This window comes from Patiria miniata, unplaced genomic scaffold (assembly GCF_015706575.1).
Source record: "Patiria miniata isolate m_02_andy unplaced genomic scaffold, ASM1570657v1 HiC_scaffold_8, whole genome shotgun sequence".
Taxonomy (NCBI): domain Eukaryota; kingdom Metazoa; phylum Echinodermata; class Asteroidea; order Valvatida; family Asterinidae; genus Patiria; species Patiria miniata.
Genome location: NW_024037075.1, coordinates 4318510 through 4344935, shown reverse-complemented (window position 1 = coordinate 4344935; position 26426 = coordinate 4318510). Strand labels below are relative to the sequence as shown.

General features: G+C 38.2%; 5 protein-coding genes across 6 annotated transcripts; 1 reads left to right on the top strand and 4 right to left on the bottom strand.

Moving 5' to 3' along the window:
• The first annotated feature begins 672 nt into the window (after positions 1-672).
• On the top strand, positions 673-8397 carry LOC119719486 (D-3-phosphoglycerate dehydrogenase-like). Its single transcript, XM_038188962.1, has 11 exons — positions 673-895; positions 2542-2693; positions 2897-2962; positions 3106-3259; positions 3557-3689; positions 4453-4601; positions 4965-5117; positions 5521-5659; positions 5961-6088; positions 6416-6644; positions 7205-8397. Exons 1-11 carry the CDS (start codon positions 677-679, stop codon positions 7357-7359), a joined length of 1677 nt encoding a protein of 558 aa, XP_038044890.1. The 5' UTR covers positions 673-676; the 3' UTR covers positions 7360-8397.
• LOC119719487 (cation-dependent mannose-6-phosphate receptor-like) lies at positions 8072-12802 on the bottom strand. The gene is made up of 7 exons (XM_038188964.1): positions 12100-12802; positions 10218-10308; positions 9905-10017; positions 9548-9638; positions 9108-9208; positions 8789-8915; positions 8072-8485 (listed from the first exon to the last, which is right to left on the bottom strand). Exons 1-7 carry the CDS (start codon positions 12261-12263, stop codon positions 8429-8431), a joined length of 744 nt encoding a protein of 247 aa, XP_038044892.1. The 5' UTR covers positions 12264-12802; the 3' UTR covers positions 8072-8428.
• A 78-nt stretch (positions 12803-12880) lies between these two features.
• Positions 12881-15404, bottom strand: LOC119719770 (cation-dependent mannose-6-phosphate receptor-like). Its single transcript, XM_038189258.1, has 7 exons — positions 15046-15404; positions 14549-14636; positions 14159-14277; positions 13869-13956; positions 13642-13739; positions 13383-13509; positions 12881-13162 (listed from the first exon to the last, which is right to left on the bottom strand). Exons 1-7 carry the CDS (start codon positions 15216-15218, stop codon positions 13103-13105), a joined length of 753 nt encoding a protein of 250 aa, XP_038045186.1. The 5' UTR covers positions 15219-15404; the 3' UTR covers positions 12881-13102.
• A 597-nt stretch (positions 15405-16001) lies between these two features.
• LOC119719810 lies at positions 16002-18765 on the bottom strand. The gene is made up of 7 exons (XM_038189306.1): positions 18611-18765; positions 18247-18340; positions 17853-17974; positions 17090-17180; positions 16789-16901; positions 16288-16414; positions 16002-16058 (listed from the first exon to the last, which is right to left on the bottom strand). The coding sequence occupies exons 1-7, from the start codon at positions 18763-18765 to the stop codon at positions 16002-16004; spliced, it is 759 nt and encodes a 252-aa protein (XP_038045234.1).
• A 552-nt stretch (positions 18766-19317) lies between these two features.
• On the bottom strand, positions 19318-26010 carry LOC119719809. Of its 2 annotated transcripts, none has more exons than XM_038189304.1 (8): positions 25651-26010; positions 23976-24060; positions 23567-23685; positions 22793-22877; positions 22249-22331; positions 21929-22055; positions 21707-21769; positions 19318-20597 (listed from the first exon to the last, which is right to left on the bottom strand). In XM_038189304.1, the coding sequence occupies exons 1-7, from the start codon at positions 25890-25892 to the stop codon at positions 21710-21712; spliced, it is 801 nt and encodes a 266-aa protein (XP_038045232.1). In that variant the 5' UTR covers positions 25893-26010; the 3' UTR covers positions 19318-20597; positions 21707-21709. The 2 variants fall into 2 exon arrangements, with proteins under 2 accessions (XP_038045232.1, XP_038045233.1); XM_038189305.1 differs by having other exon boundaries at positions 19318-20572.
• Between the last annotated feature and the right edge of the window lie 416 nt (positions 26011-26426).

Sequence of the window (26426 nt, the reverse complement as noted above, 5' to 3'; positions counted from 1 at the left end):
TCATCCGTAATTTTATCAAGCCTTCCCTCAGATGGAAGCCCCAAAACCAGGGAGTTGCATTGATCCTTGGGTATATTTACACAATTCCAACGTTTTAAAGCGGTCTCCCTTTTAAAAAGAAATTGTGGGGGCACTTTTTATGCTTATGATGACTCGCGTAGAAATTCTCACTTGAATTAGTTCAGTGCTCCTAGCTATAGTCTGTTCAAACTGTGAACCCAAAAATGTATTCATTGAAAACGTTTGTGAGAAAAGTTTGCTCACTGGCTTACTAATACAACAAAAAAATAAAGAAGAGAAATTATTGTCCAACAGCTTGAACAACTTAAAAGAAATGGTTTGATTTTAGTTGCCCCTTTTTTTTAGTGCTGTGTCGAACCTGAAACATCATTGCTGAAACCTAGAACTCGGACAAAAGTGGACGTGAATGATATGAGCAACTTGAGTCGATCGTTACATACATGTACACTGCTTTTTTACTTCCATTTTATAATTAATAACAAATTTCCCGCACATTCATTGATAAAATTAGAGTGACTTTGATTGGTCAATGGTTTCGTTTATTCAGTTTTTTAATTGGTGGATGTAGGTCACTGCCCACTGCGCAGCCGCAGACACCTGTCACGTACTCGATCGCCGCGACCACGTGTTTGATCATGCATTTACATCGTGCAGAATGTTTTGGGGATCAGAAACTTCTTATTCGCCGACGCGACGTGGGCACTGTATTGACAGGTTGCACAAAATTTCCTCAAATAAAATGGCTTTCACCTTGAGAAACGTACTTATCTTGGACAACGTGGCAAGCTGTTGTGCTCAAATACTCCAGGACAACGGTATCCAAGCAGATTCGGTAGCTAAATTAAGCAAAGAAGAGTTGTTGGCACGAATTCCGGTAAGTTTTTATTCCTCATGACTCGACTGGCTTGGCGGGAGACAGTGTTGAGGCATACCGTTCATTTGCGGTCCAACACGGTAGGCTAGTATTATTATAATGTCGGCACGTGTCGCCTAACAAAGAACCAAAATACTTGGGCGGCTCTGATGCTCTGATATGATGGTCATACCATGGAGCTATAAAAACATCACGATATAGGCTATCCCGATCTTGTCATGCCTGTGTTGTGTATATCGGTTTTTTTTAACGAGAGTACAAAGTTATTGGAGGTCTAGGCTAACTGAAAATGAAAAAAAAAATTGTGAGGATGTTTTTGCTCAGGCCCCCTATTCTGCTATTCATGTATTTGCTTTAAAATTGATCTTATTTAAATGTCCTCGGACATTATTCCCGTTGCTTTGAAAAATGTCCCTATTTACCCTTGGCCTTGCGACGGATCGATCACGTGGATCAACCAGAGAGTAGGCCTATCTTCATTCATCATTATGCAACGCGTGTTGGAAAGATTTTGGGGAAATTCCATTGACATGCGTTTGTGGTGCATGATCCTATCCAGGGTCCATTTCTAACGGTATCTTGGCAACTTACCAGACGAGAGGTCAAAGTTTATTTGGTGCACTTTTATAAATTGTCTCCTCCCTGACATTTTTTTAAGTGATTTGATACCTCCATAGAGCTAGAGGAAGGCTGCTCCATGCTGTCACCAAGCTACAGCTGTACATACCTGTAGCCATAGGCCTTACTCAAACTTTCATTACTATTAGTATTAGGAGATATTTGCAAAGTATTGCTAGATTTATTATCTGCTAGCCCCATAAAGGTGGCCTATTTACTGGACTGCCTCCGTAAACATAGGCCACACATCCACATGTACAAAAATTGTGTCGACTTTGCCAAATTTTGATTTTCACATTTAGGCTTAGTTTGTAGGATTTTTTTGCTTTAGAAGCATACTCACCCTCTTTATAGGCTAATTAGAAAGTGCTGCCTTTTTCAGATGTCTAATTTTTGTGAAATTTTATGTTGAAATTTTGATACGCAAACGTGTAAAAATGAATCTGGAAATTTCACGAAAATATATATCTGAAAAAGGCAGCACTTTCTGATTAGCCTATAAAGAGGGTGAGTATGCTTCTAAAGCGAAAAATCCTACAAACTAAGCCTAAATGTGAAAATCAAAATTTGGCAAAGTCGACACGATTTTTGTACATGTGGATGTGTGGCCTATGTTTACGGAGGCAGTCCAGTAAATAGGCCACATTTATGGGCTAATTATCTGCTAGATAGATTTAGTATCTGATCAGCCCCTGCAACGTGCTGCAACCAGCTTTGGAACAAGAATTATTTAATGAGTAAAGAATTCCCAGGGGGATGGATTTGCAGGGGGCTTTTGTTTACACAAAGATAATTGGGCAGTAACAAATTAAACAGTGCACCATGGTGGGACTGCTAAGCATTGATATGATTGAGCAATATTTATCCAACAGGTGCATTAAATTTCTTGGTGGGGGGGATGTGGAGTTGGGATTTAGATGGACTGTGGGGAGGGTCTCTGCCATGCATTTTAAAAACTAGTTATTGGAAAATATCTTATTATAAACTAAACAAATATTGAATGTTTCTCTCTTTTTTTCATTGCCTAGAATTACGATGGCGTCATCGTCCGTTCAGCCACAAAGATTACCGCAGATGTCATTGATGTTGCCAAAAACTTAAAGATTATTGGCAGAGCAGGGACAGGCGTTGACAACATTGATGTCAGTGCAGCATCACGTCATGGCATCATTGTCATGAAGTAAGAACTTGTGCAATTTCAATTATCTGCAGTTTGTATGGCATAATTGAATTATAATTATATTGTATTGCGTAATTGTAATGGGAATTTTAGAGAGGAAAATTAAATATCAGTAATTGAAATTATTCTAAAATAACATTTATGAGACTGATTATGGAAGCATATCATTTATTTTTCCATTTTTTTAAAATTATGTTTGGCAGCACGCCAGCTGGAAATACTCTGAGTGCAGCTGAACATACATGTGCCATGATGTGTGCTATGTCAAGGTGAGTGGGTTTTGTCATATGCCTTATCTGTGTTGTGGACTTGCATTATTTCAAGATATAGACTTGGATTTTATGCTTATATATTTATTTATTTGTGTAATTCCAGAAAATAATAATAATAATACATGTATTATTTATTTCAGATATCTTCCACAAGGTCACATGTCACTGAAGGAGGGCCGTTGGGATCGGAAGTTGTTCATGGGGAATGAACTTAACGGAAAGACCTTAGCCATCGTTGGTCTAGGCAAGATCGGAAAAGAAGTAGCGACAAGAATGCAGTCGTTTGGCATGACAGTACGTTCTCTAGAACCTATGCTAGTTGCATATAGTACTAATTCTGAAACAAAAGTAGAAGCCATTTTTTTAGTTGGAGTTACACTCAGGTACGACGTACACTTCTTACACTAATAAGGTTAACAAAATGTGCACGTGCCTCGTCTTTAAGAACACATGCGGCATGCGCACGGACTTGGTTCCACCTCAAAAAAATGGCTCCCAATTTTGTTCGCCAAATAAGTCCACAGTGAAATGACTAAACAGTTACGATCACTGAATAAGAACTGACTACACTTGTGATGTTCTTGATTTTAGACCATCGGGTATGATCCTATCATTCCTGCATCCGAAGCTGCTGAGTTCAATACTGAGTGGATGGAATTAGAACAGCTTTGGTCTAAGGCTGATTACATCACAGTGCACACCCCTCTGATCCCGCAAACAAGAGGTATTCCAAACTTCCCTTTCATATTTATACAACTACTGCTGTAACCACCAGGTTCTAACTGCCTTTGAAGGCAATTGGCCTTTCTGAGATGTGGTGGACACAATAGGAGGGCGCTGTTTGCAGTGGATACTTTTGGGTAAATACAAACCAAATAGTGATTTCCAAATGTGTCCACCATATCTCAACAAGGCTAATACAGGGCTGTCAAACTTTGAGAAAGAGCTGAGAGTGAGAATTTGGCAATGGAGCTAGATCAAGACTAATGCGTAGCGCGAAGCCCTACATTTTTGGATTATGGACGTGCTGTGGTGCGATCTGAAGCAATTTCTGACTGCTTTAACCAATTTCTTGAGCAAAATTAGATCAATTAAACATCATTTTCGAGTTTCATTTATTTTTTTTTTTTTAGCGTGAGAAATCCCATGTGGGGGTTAGAGCATGGGAATAACCTAAAATTCGTGAGTCTCACGCTCAGTGCATGAGAGTTGGCAAGCCTGCTAATAAGACCTCAAGGTGATTTCTGTTTGATTCTGATGATTGGAACAGGAAACAGTAGAATTTCAAATTTGATAGAGTCAGTTGGAGTGTGGAGCCAGCCAAGTTTTGGTTCAGAAATGTGACATGCAGGAGTATGTGTAAATGAGAAGACACATACCAACACCACTACTTCTGCCTTCATTATTGTTTGTTCACTTTCATTCCAGTCAGTCTTACTTCACGTTTCTTCTTTTGGGATAATTTATCACATCCCAATTGTCTTTAGGTCTTCTTGGCGAGAAGACTTTTCCACTGTGTAAGCCCGGTGTACGTGTCATCAATGTTGCTAGGGGAGGAATCATTGATGAAGCAGCATTACTCAAAGCATTGGAGTCTGGTCAGTGTGGAGGGGCAGCACTTGATGTGTTTGAACAGGTGAGTAGAATTGCGAGTTTAATTGGCAATTAATGCAACAGTTCAGTGTGTCGTAGCTCTAGGTTTTTTTTTAGTGCTTCTATTTTCTATATCTGAGATATATTAAATTGTAATTAAGATTTGAAACTTTGCATGGCGGTTGTGTAAACTAGTGAGAGTTTGAGGTAACACCAAGTGGCAGAATCTCTTTTGAGAAGATGTGTGGTTCTGAGCATCTTTAATTGTCCATTCTAAAACATTCATAAGATAAAATTTGCGTCGCTGAGTGTTTTTACGTCAGTGAAATTCAAAACCTAAAATTAAATTCTAAAACATAATATTTGCGGTTTTACAACTGTGGTGAACATTTATCTGTCTCTGAAGGAACCACCCACTAACAGCGCCCTCATACAGCATCCTAAGGTTGTGTGTACACCTCATCTGGGGGCGAGCACAGAGGAGGCTCAATTACGTGTTGCCATGGAGATAGCTGAGCAGATGGTGGATGCGGTGAATGGAAAATCTCTTTTTGGTGCTGTAAGTGTATACACCTGTTATTTCAATCTTAGGAACTTGACCATACTCGAGCAATCACCCAGCCAACTGGTTAAGACATCTACTCCTTTAAGCTGGTTTGAGTCATGTCCAAATACACTTAAAGGTATTATTCCCTCAGCGTTTTTGGAAAACACTTCAGACAGTGCTCATATTCATAATATTCCAGGTTAAACCTTTTATGAAATTTTGATTTCTTGGAGCCCTTTTTTCCATTAGTTCTTACAATTAAATATATCCACAACGCTAACATTTTGAATATACAGCTATGTTATATGTTTGCTGACCGACAACAATTAGGCCGAAATTAACATTCTCCACACTTGTCCACAATGTTGCTCAAATTGGTCACTTCTTTTTATCAACTGATTATCTTATTCATTAGATCAATGCTCATGCCTTGAGCAATGCCCTCAAGCCAGAGACAAAACCACTAGTCTCACTGGGAGAATGCCTAGGGGCTGTGGCTACGGCTTTATGTGGACAAGTCACTAACCAAACCCAAGTCCAAGTCATCACGTATGGTGAGTAGGGAGGCTTAGATGCTTGTGATTTGCTTTGATTGACATGATCGCTGTGAAATGATTAGTCACATTGTGATTTCACATTAAAGTCGAGCATAAATGACACATGCGTATGTCATGCATGCATTGGTTAACATGATTTGTTTGTCTTTAGGGTCATCAAAAATGTGCAACCGTGCAAGATGGTAAAATGAAGTCAATTTGAAAGAATATGATTAGGTTATAATGCCATTTATTAGAGAAACGTGCTGGTTGTTTAAAGAAAACCAAGTCCTTTTGGTTTCTTGTTTGCTTGATACAGGTGACAGTTTAAAGCAGGCGGGGTCATATTTGGGAGCAGCAGTAACAGTAGGTTTGCTGAGAAACAGCACATCAAACGGGATGAACCTGGTGAATGCTGGAGTCTTAGCCAAGGAAATAGGCATCCAGGTAAGCCAGAGTGACCATTAGAATAATTGGTTGTATGAACAAAATCAAAATATCTTCAGAATAACGACAGAGAATTCACTGGTTAATGGAATTTTTCGTTGAAATCAGACTCTTTTAGTATTAATTTATAGCCTGGCAAGGAGAGTTAATCAAACAAGTAATTATTGCAATTGTGAGATTTTTAAAGTCCTCTGTACAAACGCATTTTTTAAGGCTGTAGTACGACAATTTCTTTTTGTTTAATCTGCTTGAGTTAAAAACAGAACAGAAAAGATGTTACAATTAACCTGCCAATATGTTTTTCTTTCTTTCTGCTTGCTGTTTTAGATTGCTACGAATCATCAGGATTGTTCACCTGTACCCCTTACCAGTCCATGTGTCTCTGTTGTCATCACAGTGAATGGTGCGAGCCATAAGATTAGTGGTTCTGTTATGAATGGATCACCTGTACTACTTGAGATTGATGATGCTGTGTTTGTCAGTGGTGTTATGCTACAAGGCAACATGTTAGTGTACAACACACAGGCAGGTGCTGCAGCATTCCCAGCTATTGCAAGTAAGCCAACCCCTTTTGTGCATGGATAGCTGTAGACACTATTTACCCAGCAAATTTGTAGGCCAATCCAGGCATTGATATTTCAATTAACAAGGCCTTAATAATAGTGCAAGCATTGCACTAGAATTGCATATTACTGTTCAGTATCGCTGCCATATACAGGTGAAATAGGTGTATTGTGAGAGAAAATGCTACATTCTGGCATGGATCAAGTCCCACCCTCTCCTCCCCTGCTCTGACCACACAAAAATGATAGTAATACTAATTACCTATATGTAACGCCTATCAGCAACAATTGGACATAAAAAAAAAAATCGATGGGCCTGACGAAAAATTCCTGGATCCACCCCTGACATTGGTCTTTTTAAACTTTCAACAACTGATGATGACCAGCAAAGTGGCATCTGTTGGCGCAGAGTGAACACATCTCATCAGCAGAGGGCTGTGTGTACGATTAATAGAAACTGGTTGTGCAAACTGTGTGTCATCCGTTACCAAAGAGCATTTGCAATTCAAGTTTATTCAGACCATACCAATCAATTAATGTACTTTGATTACAGGTGTTTTGTCAGCTAGCAACCAGATCTTATCATATGGAACCACACCTCCATCTAATAATGGCTCATGGAGTGCCATTCAACTAGCATCTCCGTTACCTAGTGTGGACAGCCTTAAACAACATGCTTCATTTGCTGCTCAGTTGAGTCTTAGTTAGGCCAATCAGTAAGCCAGATATTTGACCTTTGACATGAGCAGTCCAGCTAATGTGCCTCAGGGTCGTTGGTCAAACATACCGACACTCGTTGAATGATGGGTAAATGGATAGGCTTTAATACCCCCCACATCTTTGCAGCACGGATACAAATTGTTATAAAGTGGTAAATTCTGGAAGGTTTTTGGAACTTTTATCTTATACCTTGCTATTTTCTTTGCAGTAAAGTTGAATTTGCTGAAATGCAGTCACTTAACTGTTGCTAGGCCACTGTTTCCCATTTTCTGTTTCTCCATGCAAAGAAGTGTGCTGCATTTGATTGTTGTTTGCATTTTTAATCAAATTTGTTGATGGCATTTCATGTGTCATGTCTGTGAACAATCTGCTACAATCTGTTGAATTGTCCTGTAGTGAGACAACACACTAATGTAGTGGGAAAAACTAAAATAAGTGAAAGTCAATTAATGCCCTGAACAAGTTGATATTGTTTTAAATGATTGATGATCAAATCATCACTGGATCAATACTTTATATTTATTACAAGATGTTTAGAACTGATTGAAGGTAACTTTGCCTCTAGTGCTAATAATAATTTGATTTCTAGAGGAATAAAAAGTATTCAAATGTATGTATAATCTGAAATTGTATTTAGTTAATTGGAAACCTGTGACAAAGTTCCTTATGAGACTCCAAAAAGCCAGGTCTGGACAGGCAATTAATAGTATAACAACTGCATGTTTTATTAATGCCAAACCTTACTCTTAAGTTTTACAGATTATCAAATTTCGCGAGATTCTAAACAAAAGTATTAAAACACTACATGCAAGTAAAACTCAAGAAACTTTGATTATTTTTGTTTTGAAATGAAACATAAAAAGTATATAAAAAAGTAAGTTAATGCTGACTGTTTATCTTGCTATAAAACCAGGATATTAAAATGTCAGTAATTTGGGGGACTACAATCAATCATGGAATTAATTTGTGCTGTTCTTCTCTGTTTTCTGCTTCGATTGTTGAAAATAAATGATAAAATGAAACCGACGTTCCACTTGTTCCTCGTCTGCCGTTTATCCTAGGTCTTCATATTTAGATTCTTTCTTGCAGAGACCACGGTAAATTTTGCCCCGCCCTGGAATAAATATACAATTTTTGAAACTCATCAGGAAAATTTGTGTCATGTCAAGACTTAAAATATAATTGTTTCCCATGGGCGTCGCAAGGTGGAGGGGGCACCCCCCCCCCCCCCCCCCCCCCCCCCCCCCCCCCCCCCCAAAAGAAAAGAAAAGAGGCGTGTAGTACTATTGCTATTAGGGTAAAAAAGTCAGAAAACACTGTGAAGAGTGCAGGGATTTCGAGGGAAAACCTGCTTTGCCCCCTAGAAAAAAATCATGCGACGCCCATGTTGTTTCCCATTTATCTCGTATTCCATTACCTTAATGTTGCCAGGCAACTCTGTCCAGAAGTTCACATTGGGTATGACTTCCTTTCCGCCTGCTCCACGAACAAACTTCATGAAACATATACCTCCGATGAAATAAACAAGAAGAAACACCGAAAAGCTGAAAAAAAGAGAGAAAAGAGAGGGGTGTGGCCTATCGCTTATATGGGGTAGGGAGTAAATGATAACGTTCTCCACACCGTACCTACCCAAAAACATCCCACACGTACACCCACACACAAAGTTGAAAAAGTGGAGTCGTACATGTGTGGCATTTCTGTATTTCAAGGGATTTTTATCATAATAAACTCACATGATACACAGTATAGAACCAAAGCTCAATCCTGACGATGAGGGCGGCGTAGGAGCTTCGCAACCACCTGGACATGCGCACTCGGACGTCAAAGTAAAGTACTGCCAAAGTGCCAAAAAAGGTAAGTCAATATCAAATTGATTTCAATCGTTTAAAATCATTACAAATGTGAATGATCCACACTTGCTTGATTGAATGGTAACATTTATGAGATGTATTAATCATAATAAGCTTTCAATTTGTTTTGCTGAAATAACTGTAAAACTGAAAAGTGGTTTACACAATACCGACGACAATTATGGCGCGTTACCAATGTGATTGCTTTTCGAGTTAGTTGTTTTTTTGGCGTGTATGACGTGGCTTGTCCTCTTGCATGACGCGCCTTTACAGTGAAGAAGTAGTCTTACTAATGGAGATCAATATGGGTCTAACTGACTTACATAGTTCGGCTTAGCTGGATCTGTTTGGCCAAGTACATTCAGTGTAGGCTGGCTGGCCGACGTGCTGCAAACTAAGTTCACAATTGTAGTCCTGCGAACGAGTGAAAACGAACCTGGTTTTTATTTCATTTTCCATAACTTACCCAGCTTTGGGGCTGACTGTAAGCCAGTCACGTATACGAGTTATTTGCTGCGTGTAGGCTTACATCCAGTTTTGTTTTTGACAATACGAGTACTATATATATGCGCATTATTCAAATTGGTAACGGCGCTACAGTAAACCGTTTGAGATGATGCGCTTGTCCAGTTGAAGTGGAATGTTAAATCTTGATACAAAGCGGGTCTACATATATTTACCTTTGAGTTTTACCGTCTGTGTACGTGATTGTATATTGATTTCCATTACTATCCCAGACAGCTGACGAGGCCGAGCCCAGGCCAAATGATTCAGTACTGCCCTTCTGACAAGCCTAAAACAAAACATTAATTTCCCAGCTTCAGTAACCGCTCAATCATAAAATAATACAACTAAAAGTTACCTTTTTCGCAGTATTACAAGCTGTTATTTCGTGCCCATGAATATAGTCGAATTTGAAACTGAATCAACAAATAGGATTTTAGAGCAGCCATGGCAATGTACATGATAGGCTACCGCTACATGTGTACTTACGATGACGTTTGTGCAGTATGAGTCAGAGAAATCGTAGCATGGATTGAAGGCATACTCCCAATTGCCTAAAGGGTCCGATTGAAACTTAAACCTGTAAAGAAATCATAAGTGTAATTGTTAAAGCGATGACGGTTCTTATTAATTCGACAATATGTTATAATGTGCCGCACGCGCCTGGCTTAGCTCACTTTCCGAATGATAATTTTCATCAACTATTTTGATTTCATTTTTTTTTTTTGCGCGCTGAGCACACTCTATTATTTTTGTTGTATTGATTTATTGTTGGTCATTTGCTTCTGAAAATTGAAAACCTTATTAAGAACATCCCAACAAAATATTAGACAAGATTTTGATTCATGACAACTTTTTTTTCTTGAGTTATCATCTCCACAACAAGCCGTGTTTTCCCCCGAAAACAGACAGAAAATTCCGTGTTGACAAAAGGCCCTTAACGGTGGTGACCACTATAGTGTAGCGCACCCTGAATGAACATGCATGTGTGCAGACATACCTTCAACAAAACAGCGGGAAAATATTTGGTCGTATTAAATTCATTGGTGGAGGCTGCTTCTGAAAATTAAAAACCTTGTTCAAAATATCACGACCAAATATTTGACAAAGTTTTAATTCAATACAACAGGTATTTCTTGAGTTATGATCTCCACAACGAGTATACTGGGGTTTTTGCCATAGTTGACATTAATGAGCTGACCACACTCTATTATTTTGGTTGTATTAAATTTATTGTTGAACAGTTGCTTCTGAAAATTAAACGGCTTGTTTTGACATCCCAACCAAATATTACACAAGATTTTAATTTACGACAACTGTTATCTCTTTAGTAATCATCTCCCACAATAAGCATGTTTCTCCCCCCCCTTTCAAAAAAAAAACCACTCCGAAAAGTCCTTAACGGTGGTGAGCACTATTAATATAGTGCGCTCTCTGCGAAAGAAAATGGCAGTTGGCAAAAGTGTGCAGACATACCCTTCAACAAAACAGCGGGAAAATGTTTGGTTGTATTAAATTTATTGGTGGACAATTGCTTCTGAAAATTAAAAACCCTGTTTAAAATATCACTACTAAATATTGGACAAAGTTTTCATTCAAAACAACAGGTTTTTTTTTTAAATTATGATCTCCACAACGAGTATGTGGGGTTTTTTTCAGTTTTTTTTTCGCGCTCACCATATTCTTTTGTTTGGGTTGTATTAAATTTGTTCACATTTGCTGCTGAAATTGAACGGCTTGTTTAAAACATCAATACCAAATAATAGACACAATTTTTATTCAGGGCAACTGGCATTTTTTTGAGTTATCATCTCCACAGCGAGTATGTTATTCCATGACAGAATATACCGTGTTGCTTTATACGGTGGGGACCACCACTAATGTAGCGCGCCCTCTGTGAATGGAAATGCTCGTAGGCAAAGTGTGTGGACATGCCTTAAACTAAACAGCGGGCAATATTTGGTTGTATCAAATTTCTTGTTCAACATTACTTTTGAAAATTAACATCCTTGTTTGAAACATAATGACCAAATATTAAACGACATTTTAATTCAGGACAACAGGTATTTCTTGAGCATCATCTCCACAGCCAATACGTTGTTTTTAATAACGGTTGACTTTAATTGAGATTCCATTTTTCGCGCTGCTCACACGTTTTGGTTGTATTAAAGTCATTGTTCGGCATTTGCATTTAAAAAGTAATGTTCTTGTTTCAAATATCACGACCAAATACACAAAAGTTTAATTCAGAACAATTACAGGTATTAGTGAGTTATGATCTCCACAACAAGTTTGTGTTTTCTTTTCCATTCAATTGACTTTAATTTTTCGCACACTCTATTGTTTTGGTTTGTTAAAAAATAAATCTTACCTTGGCGCCTGGTTTCCTTGATAACCGATAGGGCGGATGTCGATCTTTTTACCATCGTCCAACTTACACGAACAATCATCAACTTTACTGCATTTGGGAAGATCACATCGCGCTGTTGTTAACAGTAAGCACACTACTAATCCGTAGATAACACTGGCCACCATAATGTCCGTTGATAATGGCGCCACCTTGGATGAATATTCCTAGCTTTGTTGACTGTAAATGTAAGTTGTCCGTCAGTTGTAGGGTGTTTTCAAGTAAAAGGAAATCCAAAACAGTTCAGATACTCTTCAATTCTCGGTGGAAGAACCCGTGCAGAATTATGTCCGGGAACTATAGCCCATCTATGGAGGGTCCTACGATCTTAACCCAATGACCATGCACAAACCAGAGTAAAGTCCAGTCTAAATCCATGAATTGTATTTGCTCATACTTGAGTCTCATACTCTGTTGAAATCACCACGCAATTATCACTGTGGTTATATAACAAGTGCCCTTACCAAGAGTTAAACAAACGAAAGAACTGTATCAAATGTACATACATGCAATAAATTAACTTAAAGCATATTCAATTAATAACATAAAGCAGAAAATATCAACAAAAAATAGGTGTTACTTTGTAAATTATTGTCGTGTATACCTTTTGTTATAATTTGAAATATATAACAGCATATACATCCAAGCTAACAGGCGCAGATCCAAGAGGGAGTTGGGGAACCCCCCCCCCCCCGACACACAAAACAAATATAAGTTATCACCTACCCCCCCCCCCCCCCGCAAATATTCCTGGATCCTCCTCTGGTTATAAGTCCTGAACTCAAACATCAAAACATAATTTTATAATATAACTTCGCAGGACAATGCGAATTTTAAACTGTTTAATAATAAATCATTTCAATCGGGTATTTTTAATTTGCTCCGTTTATTAATTAATTATGCCACTCTGTAAACGAATATTAAAAATTCACTCTGAACACCAGTCTTGGCAGTAGACGTTTCTTACTCATGACATGGATTTATACGATGCTCGCTTGCCGCAGCTAATAACGAACATGACGCCATCCTGCAAAACGAATAGAAACAATGAACATTTTTATAATAGGCCTATAACTTCGCAGGACAATGCGAAATTAGCGAGTGACATGGCTTTTTGTAATTTTGATTCCACATTTGACCGCAAATGTATAAAGGCCTATCCCACATCACATTTGGCGTTATGCAGTTTTTGCCCTCCCCCCCCCCCCCCCCCCCCCCCCCCGTGAATGGGAATATAATAAGATTACCTTGATATATCCTGGTAACTCTTTCCAAAAACCAGAGTTCGGTACGAGCTCCATTCCTCCTGCGCCTCGTACAAACTTCATGAAGAGTACGCCTCCAATAAAGTATACCACAACCAGCACAGAAAAGCTGTCGAAAGAATGAATCTATTTATTCTTGAAATTGAATGTTGATTTTTGGACCAGCACGACCAATACTTATGCTAAACCGAGGCTGTAATCATGCATTCATTCAGAGCTTGGATAGAATGGAGCGACTTACATGATACACATGACACCTCCAGCACTCAATCCTCCACTTTGCGGGGCTGTTTGTCCACATCTACCTGGACACGCACACTCGGTTGTCATCCGAAAATACTATGAAAAATAATTCACACGAGCTCCAAATTATCATTGAATTAAAAAGTAAAAAAAAAATTACATAGAAAGTGTTTCTCATGAAATTAGTTTGGAAATCATTAAACGAAATAAATTTTGTGAGCTCACGTATAATTTTGACGACCCAGATTCTCCGATAACATCCAGCCTGGGTTCCTGTGCAGATGCGTCGCATTCAAGTTCCACTACTGTTGACCTGTCATAGGGGAGAAATCATGAAAGCTTACTGAAGTTTGATCGATCATGATGTTGAGATGTTGGTCTCATCATCTGCTAATTACCAGACCTTATACTCCTTCATTTTCTTATCTACGCGTAGGCCTATCCCTCTATCCCAGAGCCCAACCATATGACTATACTCTGTTAACTCATTCATATTTGCATAATTAATTGAGCACCTGCCGCCTGCACCGTCTCTGTAATGAATGCTGTAATAACCTCCATCTTGACTCCACTCGGCACTTCCAGCCGTTCCCAGTGGAAAGCTAGTAGTACCGGCGTCATTGTGTTGACACGCCTGGTGAAAAATAGAACTCATACAGCATTTATACATCAACCCCGGTCCTTTGGATGGGGGCGCCCTTAGTGTGCATTGTTAATTCTAGTTTTGTGTAAATTAATGTCAATCATTCAAGTTGACTGATGCACATTTTCGTATACAGTTGTCAGGAGTTTGCATATTCTTTGGGCGCTAACAATTTTGATTGATGAAGTATATCATAAGCATTTTTGGCTAAATGCCATTAGAACAAATTGGACATGTATCATTTTTTTGATAAAATACTCACTATGCATTCCGTCCCGCAGTAGTTGTCCTTGAAGTTGTAACATGGGTTGTAGGTGTAATAATAATTTCCACTTTTTTGGTAATTAAATCTATAAAAATCATATAATATTATGCAGTGAATAGAACAACAAAAATACAAAAGAAATATGCAACAAAAAATGCAAGAAAATCGGAATATTCGAAATTTAAAAATGCAAGAAAATATTGTACTTTCTCGAAATGCTTATGCAACCAAACTTGTTTCTAGTGCACCTAACAAAACAATTGATCCACGATTATTCGGAATGGCGGCTTTCAGAATTTTGGAGCTTTAATTAAGCAGTACGTCGATCTTTTTAGCTTGAAGAGTTTTCTATGAATGCGCACCAATTCAATGCGAATGGTGAAATATAAAATAATTGATGGCGTTTCGTATTTACGAAAATCCGTCGAATTATGTACTTATGTACGAAAAATGGAATTGATTAATGTGATTATCAATGAAGTGACTAGACTTACTTTGGAAATCCTGGCACACCCAGGCGAGATATATTAACCTCTCGGCCATCATTCAGGGCGCAAGCACACTCACTGAGTTGCCTACACGTTGGTAAATCGGCATTGCAGTCACGCAGTATAATGACTAACAGGAAAATAGTGAATTCAGCTGAGAGCAGAACAAACATCGCCATTCTGCTGCATCACATGAAAGTAATTAGGCTGATAATTTAATTCAGTGTTAATGTAATAATTGCACAGATACTCTCAACAATTTTGATCATTATTTTGAGCATGCATGCATTATTGCAGTACAGGGCAGTATCAAGGCTGCAGTGTTTGCACTTCTGCAATTGGAACAACGAACTTCAGCTCGGGATCAAAATCCAGCCAGCACTATTTGATGCTGTGTTTGTATATTCTAATCTGTAATATTTTATTGAGGTCTCTTGCTTTGACAAAATCACATGACAAAACGTTGTTACTCACGCTATAGGCCTTTATATGTATTTTTTTTTTTTTTTACACATGACTGACACACTTCATAGTAGCAAAGGTCACGCCTTGATAAATAATTACTTCAAAGAGAAGGTATTGTGTCGTTCAATCAATTTATTTGACAGGATAACGTTTTTGAAATGTTGTTAATTCCATTAAGAGGAGGTTCTTTCCAACGTAAAGCATGGGCAATATAAGGGCATTTTGAAGTAGCTATAATCAAAAACACAGAAAAATAATATAATTGTTATTTTCTTGTTGATATAACGGCAAAGATGGATTTGAAGATAATTGATATTATTTTAAAGAATAAACATGTACAACTCATTGTAAACCATAGTAAACTTAAAATTGAATCAGTTCTGCAGAGGTGGATGTCATTTTCTCCATTTCAAAGAACTACGCTAATAATTGAATTTCTTGCTTTGGACTTTCTGCCGATATATGTTCCTGCCTTTTCCTCTCTTCATGAACTTCTGCTAGATTTTGTCATACTTTGTCCTCTTGCCACAAGAGAAAACCAACATAAAACCATCCTGTACAATAAACAAAAATACAACAATATAATTAATACCAATCGTAAAGTGTTTTTAAATGTGAGGTAACGGCCTACTTATTGTTAAAAAAAAGGGGGGGGGAAAGGATTTTTTTTTAAACGAATTTGGGTGTTTTTTTTCGTGTGGGCGATAAACTACCCTTCCCGACAATAATTTACAAGATCCTTAATAATTCCCCGAACTTCATCCGTTACCAAGACAACCTTACCTTGACATTACCAGGTAAGCCTGCCCATAGAGATACGTTAGGAATTAATTCCCGTCCAACAGCTCCGCGCACAAACTTCATAAAGAGAACTCCACATATGAAGTAGATAAGAAGTAGTGCTGAAAAACTGCAATAAACAAACATACTACCTTACATAACGTAATAGGCTTACATGCGTCAATAGCCGGCAGAGGTTTGGAGGGAGACGGGGAGGCTGGGGCGGGGCTTGCTACCTCCTCTTATGGATGCCGTTTAGGAATGAAATGACGGGAAAATAAACGGTTTTAAAAGGTGACAAAAGTCAAAATTTGGGCATGAAAATGTTCTCCTTTCGCGCTTGAAATCGAAAACGTTAGCGCTGCACCGTGGCTTCAAATTACGTGTTTTTTTTTTACTTCTATGGAAATCATGGTAAAGTAAACAAATATAAAACATTATTATATCAACATTAAAAAACGAGCTATTTAATCAAGACTAGATCGGACAAAAGACGCTCATCACCTGATACAAATGATCGATCCCACACTGATGGGTAATCCACCGCCTGGCTGTTTAGTTGGTGTTGGACCCTGACATTTCCCTGGACACGCGCAGTTTGTCGTCAGAATAAAATACTGGTCCAAACAAATGTAGAAAAGTCACTTTCATTATACATGTAGGGCAGGACACACGTATTAAGGTCCTTATTGACATTCATGTTAGATACTTATGTAGATTCATTTGTTTTTTTAGAGAAACACTAGAAGAGACCGACTTATTTCACATAACTTTCCAAATGGCCCTGGATTCAGAGCATGCTCACCATTCTGCCTGCCTCTCCAGGTTCCTCTCCTAGAACTTGAAGACTAGGTGCCGTGGCAGATTCATCACACTGTAATTCAATTAACGCTGACCTGAACAAAAAAATTATCAAAAATAAATTAGCATGCATAAAACAGCCATAAGAGTCTTCGTTACCCTGGGGAGGAGGTATCAGAGCCTCAGAGGCAATAAAAATATTGATGACAGACCACAGTAACGACCACAGTCGTTAATGTTCTCGACTTCCACTGCTGTGGCATGGGTTCGATTCCTGCCTGGTCCACACAGTGGCGTAGCCAGGAATTTTTCAGGGGGGGGGGGCGCTGGGGGGCTGGAACATTTCATGGGGGGGGGCGTCATGTAGATCAATAATATTTTTTTTAGAAACTCAAAATCTCAGTGGGGGGGGGGGGGCGACTGGGGAAGGGGCCCCCCCCCCCCCCCCCCCCACGTGGCTACGCCACTGGGTCCACATGTGGATTAGGTTCAGTCCCTTTACCGCGGATTCACCCAGAATATTCTTCTAATTACAATCCTCTTCTCATGGTCTTCTCTCAACGGGATCTTTCGGGATTTCGAGCTACACTGAGTGCCTAAGGCACTTTTGACGAGTCCTTGGTTTCATTACCAGAGAGAAAGAATGGAACTTGCACCCCTTTCGGCTGAACCGTATAGTATAGAATATAATTTACATTCTTGCGGCGTTTTGCGTGTACAATGTATAATGTAAATGTACCACCTTGTGTTATAGCATATATACTCACCTGCTGGTTACCGTATCTTCATATGAGATAGTGTAGGATTCACCTGTTTGTGATCCCCATTTAGCTGTTGCCGCTATACCAAGACCTAAAGAGGAGGTACGGTCCTTTGTAGTTTGACATGCCTGAAAATGTCAACCATCAGATATGTCTTTCAGAAATTGTTTGCTTTGATTTCTTTGTGTATTTGCGGTTTTTTTTAATTTTTATTTTTTTTATGAACAACTCCAGGTGTTGGCGGTCAAATCTTGCCTTGTATGGCTTGTGACTTAATTTGTACCTATACTGAGAGCTCAAAAGGCGATTACAAGTAAACATAATTTCAAGGACTGTTATTACAATTGATGTTCAGGCTTGTTTTAGTTCCCCGATATTGTCAGTGATGATCATTACTTACAATGACGTTCTTGCAGTTGTCATCACTGAAGTCATAACATGGGTTATAGGTGCATTCGTAATCCTTATCATCGGGCTGTTCTTGATATGCAAATCTACAAACATCAAAGAAAGTGCCGATATCCTTTCATAGTGCAGAATTGTAAATACAAGTATGTGTATGACAAAAAAAATATTGACCTTTGGTGCTTGACTGAAATCTTACCAGCCTGGCTCACAAACGTTTCCGGAAAAATTAAAGCCGTACACGTAGAATTTTGTTAGGAATAGTCCATCGCCAACAACCGTCTCAGTGACAGAGAGACAGGTTGACAACGGGTTATAGATCAAGAGCAAGAACAAAAGTATAGGAGCCAGTGTCATACCTTGGTTTTCCTTTGGTTCCCAGCGATCGTATGTTGATTTGCTTACCGTCATATAGTGCGCATGAACATTCATCTATCTGCGTACACTCTGGTAAAGCATGGTACAGTTTCAAAACCAGCAACCAAACAAACAGACTGACGGACAAACTGAACATGTTGATTCTAATATCTGAAGTAATGTACTTGAGAACTCATCTTAAATAAGTAAAGCTTCATTTTCCCATGGACGTTTTGTGCGTTATGATTTTGTTTAAATTATCGTGATTTATATGTATAGCAAAAGGACGGGGTTAAATTCCAATTTTGTATCAGATTCCATTTACATGTACAAGTGGTTTGACAATGTTCAGCTCAGATCTAGAGGTCGCTCTTCCAAACACTCGTAACCAACTTTAGTCCATTACAAAATTACCTGGGTTTGAAACTCCGACTTTGCCTCCGACTTCTGAATCACTGAGAGGCAAACTAAACGAAAATATTCAAATTTTTGTCTTCATATCAACCGATTGAATGTTCCTGAAGCATAATAACGGATACCAAAATGTACCAAAATGTAGCTGGAGTTCCAGAAGTTGGGGACTAAAATCTTTTTAAGCCGAAGACGAAGCCAAAGCCGGTCGTTTCGAAAACGCTATAAAACTCTTTTCCTGATTTACAGAAATCCACCGATACAATAAGGACAAAGTAATGACATCATGGGCTCCAGATAGGTTGCCTTGTAGGATGATGTTAACATCTTTTTTATTTCCAATACTTGTTCACAATTTGGCTCAATTAACATTTAAGCCGACTAAATGTAAAATGATAATAATATACTTCACGCAATCTACTGATGGTATTTCTTTAATAATATTATAATTTAGTCAATACAACCTTTTATAGTTTTAGTACATAATTTAGACAAGACTATCAAAATGTTGTAAACAATGTTATTTATCCACTGACAAGGTCCGAATATGTACAATGTGTACAATGTACACCAAAACGTATTATGGAAAGTCTGTTATACAAATATCAGTGGACAATCGTCATTTTAACAACTCAAATAAAACAGCATTGTTTTATGTAGATTAGACTTGTGGTTTCAAGAATTCAGCGACCTCCATATATGTACGGCAGACCCATTGTGCAATTGATTTGTTTTTTCATACACACTCGTAATAACTGTCCGTACAAACTTTGATGACATATTTAAACAAGACACACATGAACAAATGCTAAAAGCAAGCTACCAAAAAAGTATCACATATATTACCTTGTTCACATTATAAGCTAATACAAAAGTATAAGTTTTAAACACCAGGAAAATACATTGAATCTTTGTGAAAAATACATATCTAAAGAAGAACAAATAGGACCCTTTGAAAAGCAGCATAGCTGTTAGTCACTATAACCTATATCAGTTACCCTTAGGTTTCTGTTAATCGTTATTAAGATATACAAGACATTACACTTTTGAAGTTAGAAACAAACAAAACAACTTATATTAGAAACAACTCAACCTTGTTTATAATTTTAATGAACTCTTAGGCAAGACAAACACACACATTAAAGGAAATATCTGAATGGAAAATATTTCATAAAAAGAAAACTAAAACTTGAAAAGGAAATACCACAAGAAAAAAATGATCTTCAGAATTTAAGCAAAGGAGTGGAATGAAAAAAGACAAAAAAGTATAGCACACTCATAAGCACATATAGTCAGCCTATTGCAGGCTTTCAAGCACACCCTGGTGAAAAGTACGAAAACAGTGGGATACAAATTTTCTAATAAAAAATATGACAAAATCAGGATAAAAGTAGGACTTTCTGCAGGCTTTAGGCGCACAAATGTAGTTTTCGTTGAAACTCGCTCATGTCCACAGCATCATTTGGCATGTTCTGTACTCACAAAACTTGTGCTCAATCCTCAGCTAAGCTCTTGGAAGTACAGTTACAGTACTCCTATGCCCAAGGTCTTCCCTGTGTGATTTGACAGTGTGTAACACTGAGATTTCATATTTCAGATAAAGTAGGGAAAAATAGGAATTAAGAGAAAAAAATAGGAAAAGCAGGAGCAAGGTAAACAAAAGAAGGAAAAAGTAGGAAAAGTACAAATACTTGAAAGCGCGACCATTTCTTGAAAACTTATCTAAGCTTGCAACTTGTACTAATTGGTTCTATATGAAGTTAATCTCCAAACTCTTTGATCTCCAATTAGAAAAGAACAAGGCTTTCTGACCCTGTGATGTATGTACATTTGTACACACTGTTGTTTAATTCACAACATTTCTATTACTAAGGCACACTCTCCTACTTTATCACAATGAGCCTAATTTACTTTAAATAATGAGTGCATCTCAAACTTAAATGTAATGGCACAAACTTTATGTGCACATTAACATATGGAACATCTCTTCAGACCTTCCGTATATTTCTTGCTACAAAGGCAATGTATTTTAGAATTGAAGCTATAAATATGCCCTTACACTCAATGATTCAGAAAAGGATATATGTTCCCAAAATTGTTTTTCTCAAGATATTGCTTCAGAAATTGGCCAGAAAGGTTTAATGTGTTCATATGTTCACCCTGTATTACTTTTTCCCCATTTGAGTACATGTCCATTTGACTTTATAATATTGTAAAAACAAATTCCATCTTATGCGGTACCCGCTGCTATGTACATCTGATTCGAACCAGCCAACCGATCCCGTTAGCTCGGTGGTTGAGTGGTAAGACATCTGCACTAGAAAGCAGGAGGTCGTGGGTCCGAGTGATTTTTTCCAACTTTCATTCGGGAGGTAACACACTGAGTAGACAGTGTTTATATGTCAGTGAGGGGCAAAACCTAATTTGAATTGTAACATGCTAACATGTTTTTCTTAATGAGCATGTTGTCTCACACTCTGAATGTGAAATTATGTGATAGTCTTTGGCTGCAGTTGGGTAGATGGTGAATTATGGCAGCAGAATTAAGCCAAGCTAATTGAATGCAATAAGTATTACTAACGGAAATCTACACGTATGTAGGTGTCTGCTTCGCTATTATCTGGATACTGATATTGCTGTACTCTCCATGCTGTTAGACATTGAGAGAAGTTCCAAAAGTGACTTACTGCTCAAATCTGTTCATAGTTGGAATCACTTTTGCATCCACCAGCCAAAAATAACACACCATCCTGAAGGCAAAACATAAATCAGTGTTAACAAACCTAATAATTAGATAAAGTCACGCAGTGTTCACTTTTTACATGATACAAAGTATTTCTTTAGATTGATGAAAATCTTTGGTACCTGTATACAAATTAGTTTTTGCTTTATAAATTAAAAAAACTTGCCTTGATAAGATGAGGTAGATCTTTCCAAAATTCATAATTTGGAATAAGCTCTTTGCCCTCGGCTCCTCGCACAAACTTCAAGAAAAGAACCCCAGCCACAAGATACAGTATGACCACCACGCTGAATCTGAAGAAAGCAACAAGTTATGAAGAATGTCTGCAATGCAACTTAACAGATGATTCTTAAACTCTGGTGATCAGATAAACATCTATAGGAAGTCAGTTATGTCAACAAATATAAGTGTATTTGTCACTGTATGCATGTTCTAGTGATTTTGCAGTGCAAGTGATTGAGCACCTGCAGTGCTTCATGTACTTACATGATACAAAGCACTGATCCAGGGCTTAGGCCACCTCCAAGACAACCATTCTTACAGGCACAGTTGGATCTCAGATTTAAGTGCTGTTGATTTCAAACATGAAATTGAATATTACAGTTTCAATGCACAGTAATTATGTACACGTCAGTAGGGGTGTTGGGACACAGAAAAAGGATCATGCACCAGCAAAGATGGCAGACATTATAAAATATGATACGATTTTTCAGCAAAATTGAAATAAAATTGAAAATGGCTGAAATCAATAAAGTTCACTCGGCTCTCTACCCAGATTATAAATGAACAACAGAAGTTAAGTTTGACCTTGAAAACTTCACAACTGAGATATATGTAAATCGTGTTAATGTCAAGTTAACTCATCATTCTTAATTTCTACCCCAAGTACGTAAAGATGTCTTGTATAAAATCCTCTCACTGTTTTTACTATACTGTACATACAACTACTTATTATCAATCCATGTGAAACTGAGATCACACAGACAGCAAGGTCTGATTGGTACATTGTAAGTCATTTCAGTGAACTTACATATGTATTTGGAGGCTGTTCTGGGGAAGCTGTTAAAACTGCAGTCGTTGCTGTTGCATCACACTGTAGTGTGACTATAGTGGTTCTGCAAATCACAAGTTGGAATGTGGTAATGTTTTCACCAGGGGGTGACGTTTGACACATAAAAAGAAACAAACTGCTCAGGCACAATAAACTAACATGCAGAATTTCAACTGCAAAACGCAGCTCTTCTGACATAAACATTAAAGGGAATGTTACAGCCTGGAATGCACCCAGTTGGGCTTCAAACCGCATTTTAAATGAAATCATACCAATTGGAAAGAACATTTAAAAGTAGGATATAGGCCCTGAACGTCCACAAAACCAGCCTTTAAAAAGTGGGCGTTTTTGTGTTATTCTTGTGAGAACCATGCTGCAATGAATTTCGGGATCACAACTTTTACTCCCCAAAATCAAAATTTCGAGTGTTAAGTTGTGAATCCTGCCACACAGTGGTTCACATTCTGCGGACGTGCAAAATCAACATGGGTGTGTTGGTGCTGTGTGTCTTTGTGACACACACACAACATGTACAGTACATGTACATTGAATAGAGATGGCTTGAAATATGTATGTTTCTGCTACAAAATGTCCGCCCATTCCGGTGTAAACAACCAGGGTTTTTCATCTTTTCTCGAAACAGTTAGACATTAGGTTAGTTTCATTTTAACTAGACCTATGAAATAGGATAAGTAAACAATTCAAAAAATGACATTATCAGGGAATTCAGGCCGTAATACCCCTTATACTTACTTTGTAACAACACCAACTACTGCCTGGTATGTTATTTGTGTTCCTGCATCATTAAATAATGCTGTTTTCTGATCACCGACGTCAAAAATTTCTTGTCCGTTTGTACTTTTTTGGCAAACCTGTTAAAGAAAAAAAACAATTCAATAAATGTGAAATTAAAACTAAAAGAAAAAAATACAAGAAATCCTAGTGATATGATGCATTTTCTGATGCCTACAAACAACAGTTGCAATATATAGACAAAGTATATTTTGTTCATATGCAAATTAAGTCACAAAGGGTTCCATTTATCGCCAGTAAGTACTTGAAATGCCCAAAGTTGAAGTTACATAAGCTGAGGTTTAAAGGCTACACAGCTACATGAAGGTAACAGGTAACAGACAATTTATTGTACAGGGCTGTAACTTACCGCAACACCATTGCAAGCTGGCAACCATGAGAAGTTACTACAGGGATTGTACCCATACTCGTAGCTACCTAATGTTACGCTGAAGCTGTAGAAAATTTACAAACTCAAAACTGTTATTACATCCAGAAGTTGTTTGATCATACATAGGGAATATATGGGAAGGCATATTGACATGTGCATTAAATAAATGCTCTATTCAGATATGCCGGTTGCATAATTGTCATGTGAAAATTTAAGGCATGTCCACTACAAACTAGAGACAAAAGGGGGGGGGGGGTACTTGTACAAAGCTAATATTTCATTGTGAATTTTGTGGCAGGATGGATTAATAAAATATGTGGCTTTTAACTTTTTATCTTAACACAGGCAAGCACCTGGGAAGTCACAAAAAAGAGGAAATTCAAATCTTTCCAAAGACTTTGTACAAAATACTGTCAGTATTTTTCTATATTTAATGGTACACATGGGAAGCAAAAAAAAAGGAAATCAGCTGATCCGAGGAAAAGTTGCATGCTTGTCACACACTCCACCAGCACCATACCCTGGCATCAGATGAGATGGGTCAAGCATGGAGCTATGGACTTACCGAAGTGTGACGTCATTTAGAACCAGAAAGTGCAGTGCAAACAAATGGAGTGCACGCGCGCGTGTTGGTTCATGGGCTGAATCATGCGCAAATGTCTTTTAGGCGAAGTAAAAAAAAAAACATGTTTAGCGTCCCCGCCTGCTTCCTTTTTAGAGGCCGCCTCCTTTTTTTTTTTCTTTTTTTTTTTTTTTTAAGACAAAAATTGATAATTTTAACGCAGAAGAGATGTTCGGTTCTGCATAGTTACATCATTTTGGTCTCATTTTCTGTTGCATCTTGCCCATAAGAAGCCAATATGTCATATCCTGAGTCCAAGTGGCGGCCATTTTGAAAAAAGCTGGTAACCATCTTGAAAAATAGCCCGGCCGCGTTGTCTTGAAAAATGTGTCGGGCGGCCATTTTGGAAAAAAAAGAAGAAAAAAAAGGGCCTCCTCCTTCCTTTTTGTCAAAGAGGCAGGACGCTAAACATGTTTTTTTTTATTTTGCCTTAGTTTTACACACATTTTGTGCGCGTGACGTATTCACTATGGTACTCCATGGGTCAAGTACCAACATGACCAACCCCTGGGCTGGGCTGCTCAATATTCGCATGTCATTCATGAATGTTTCAAACCAAATCGTCAGAATCGTGGTTACACAATCTCAAGATTTTTTATTCCGCAACACCACCACTTAACAATTTCTTGCAATAACATATGATCACAAGAGGGCACTGCTGCGCAAAGAATGATGGGTAAAATTATGGGGCAATGACTGCCTCCACCGTCATCGTGCACGCCATATGGCTTAACACAGCGTTGACAATGTGTGCGCATGCAATGACCGTATTCATGTGCATGGTCATTAACCCCTATTTTCACCCATAACTTGGCATCTACTCTAATCGCCAGACCATGTCCAAATGTTAAAAAGCGATCCGTCATTGTCCGTAGAGTCCAAGTTACTTGACAAGCTCCCTCACCCATCTCCCCCGCCAAAGTGCCATGTCTGCTCATACAATTACAAGTACAACTTTCCACACCCCACGCCATACCACACCCCCATGCCACACTCCATGCCACACCCCCACGCTGGATTGTCCTGCCGTACCTTGGGACATCAGGGTTTGTACTTGTGTTTAGAGTAGACAAGGATATCACGCCAGACCCATCGTCGAACTTGCACGTACAACTGTCTTGTTTCACACACGTAGCTGCCCCTGCACAATGCAATAAAACTTGCAAGAGCGCTATTACCAGGAAAACGAACTTAAATTCCATTATTCTAGCCAAGTTACAGCACCTACGTTTTGCAAATCTAGCGGAATTTTGCATATCATTCATAACCGACATAATCAACGATCATCACGTTGTGTGTGCTGTGAGTCACATGATTTGCAGGTAAACTTTCCCACTGTCACTTTTTTCCCCACTGGTGTCGTCCATTTTTTAGCGCAATATCTCATGTCGAACGCGCGGGTACCAGTGTATCTTAACTTCACGTTTGTATTAAAAACGATGACGGCAAAAATGATAGAAACGGCACTCCATACACAATAGTTAGACGATAGCCTGAAGAATAACTCAACGTTATTTTACTTCAAAAATTCAATCAAAGAGGCCTATGATCTGACGATGAAATAATTATTTAATCTTGACAAACGAGTGAATAAATATTGAAAGTATTTTACAAATTTGTTTTGAGCTGTGTAATTTTTTTGATGAAAAGGTATAATATTAATAACGCCACAGGGATACCGTTCCATAAGTACCAACGAACAGCGAGATTTTTTTTTAACGTTTTACGTACGTACATAAAGCGCGTAGGCCTACATGTATTTGTTGTACGTACGTGTACGTGCTATGTATTATTGCATGCGCTATCGA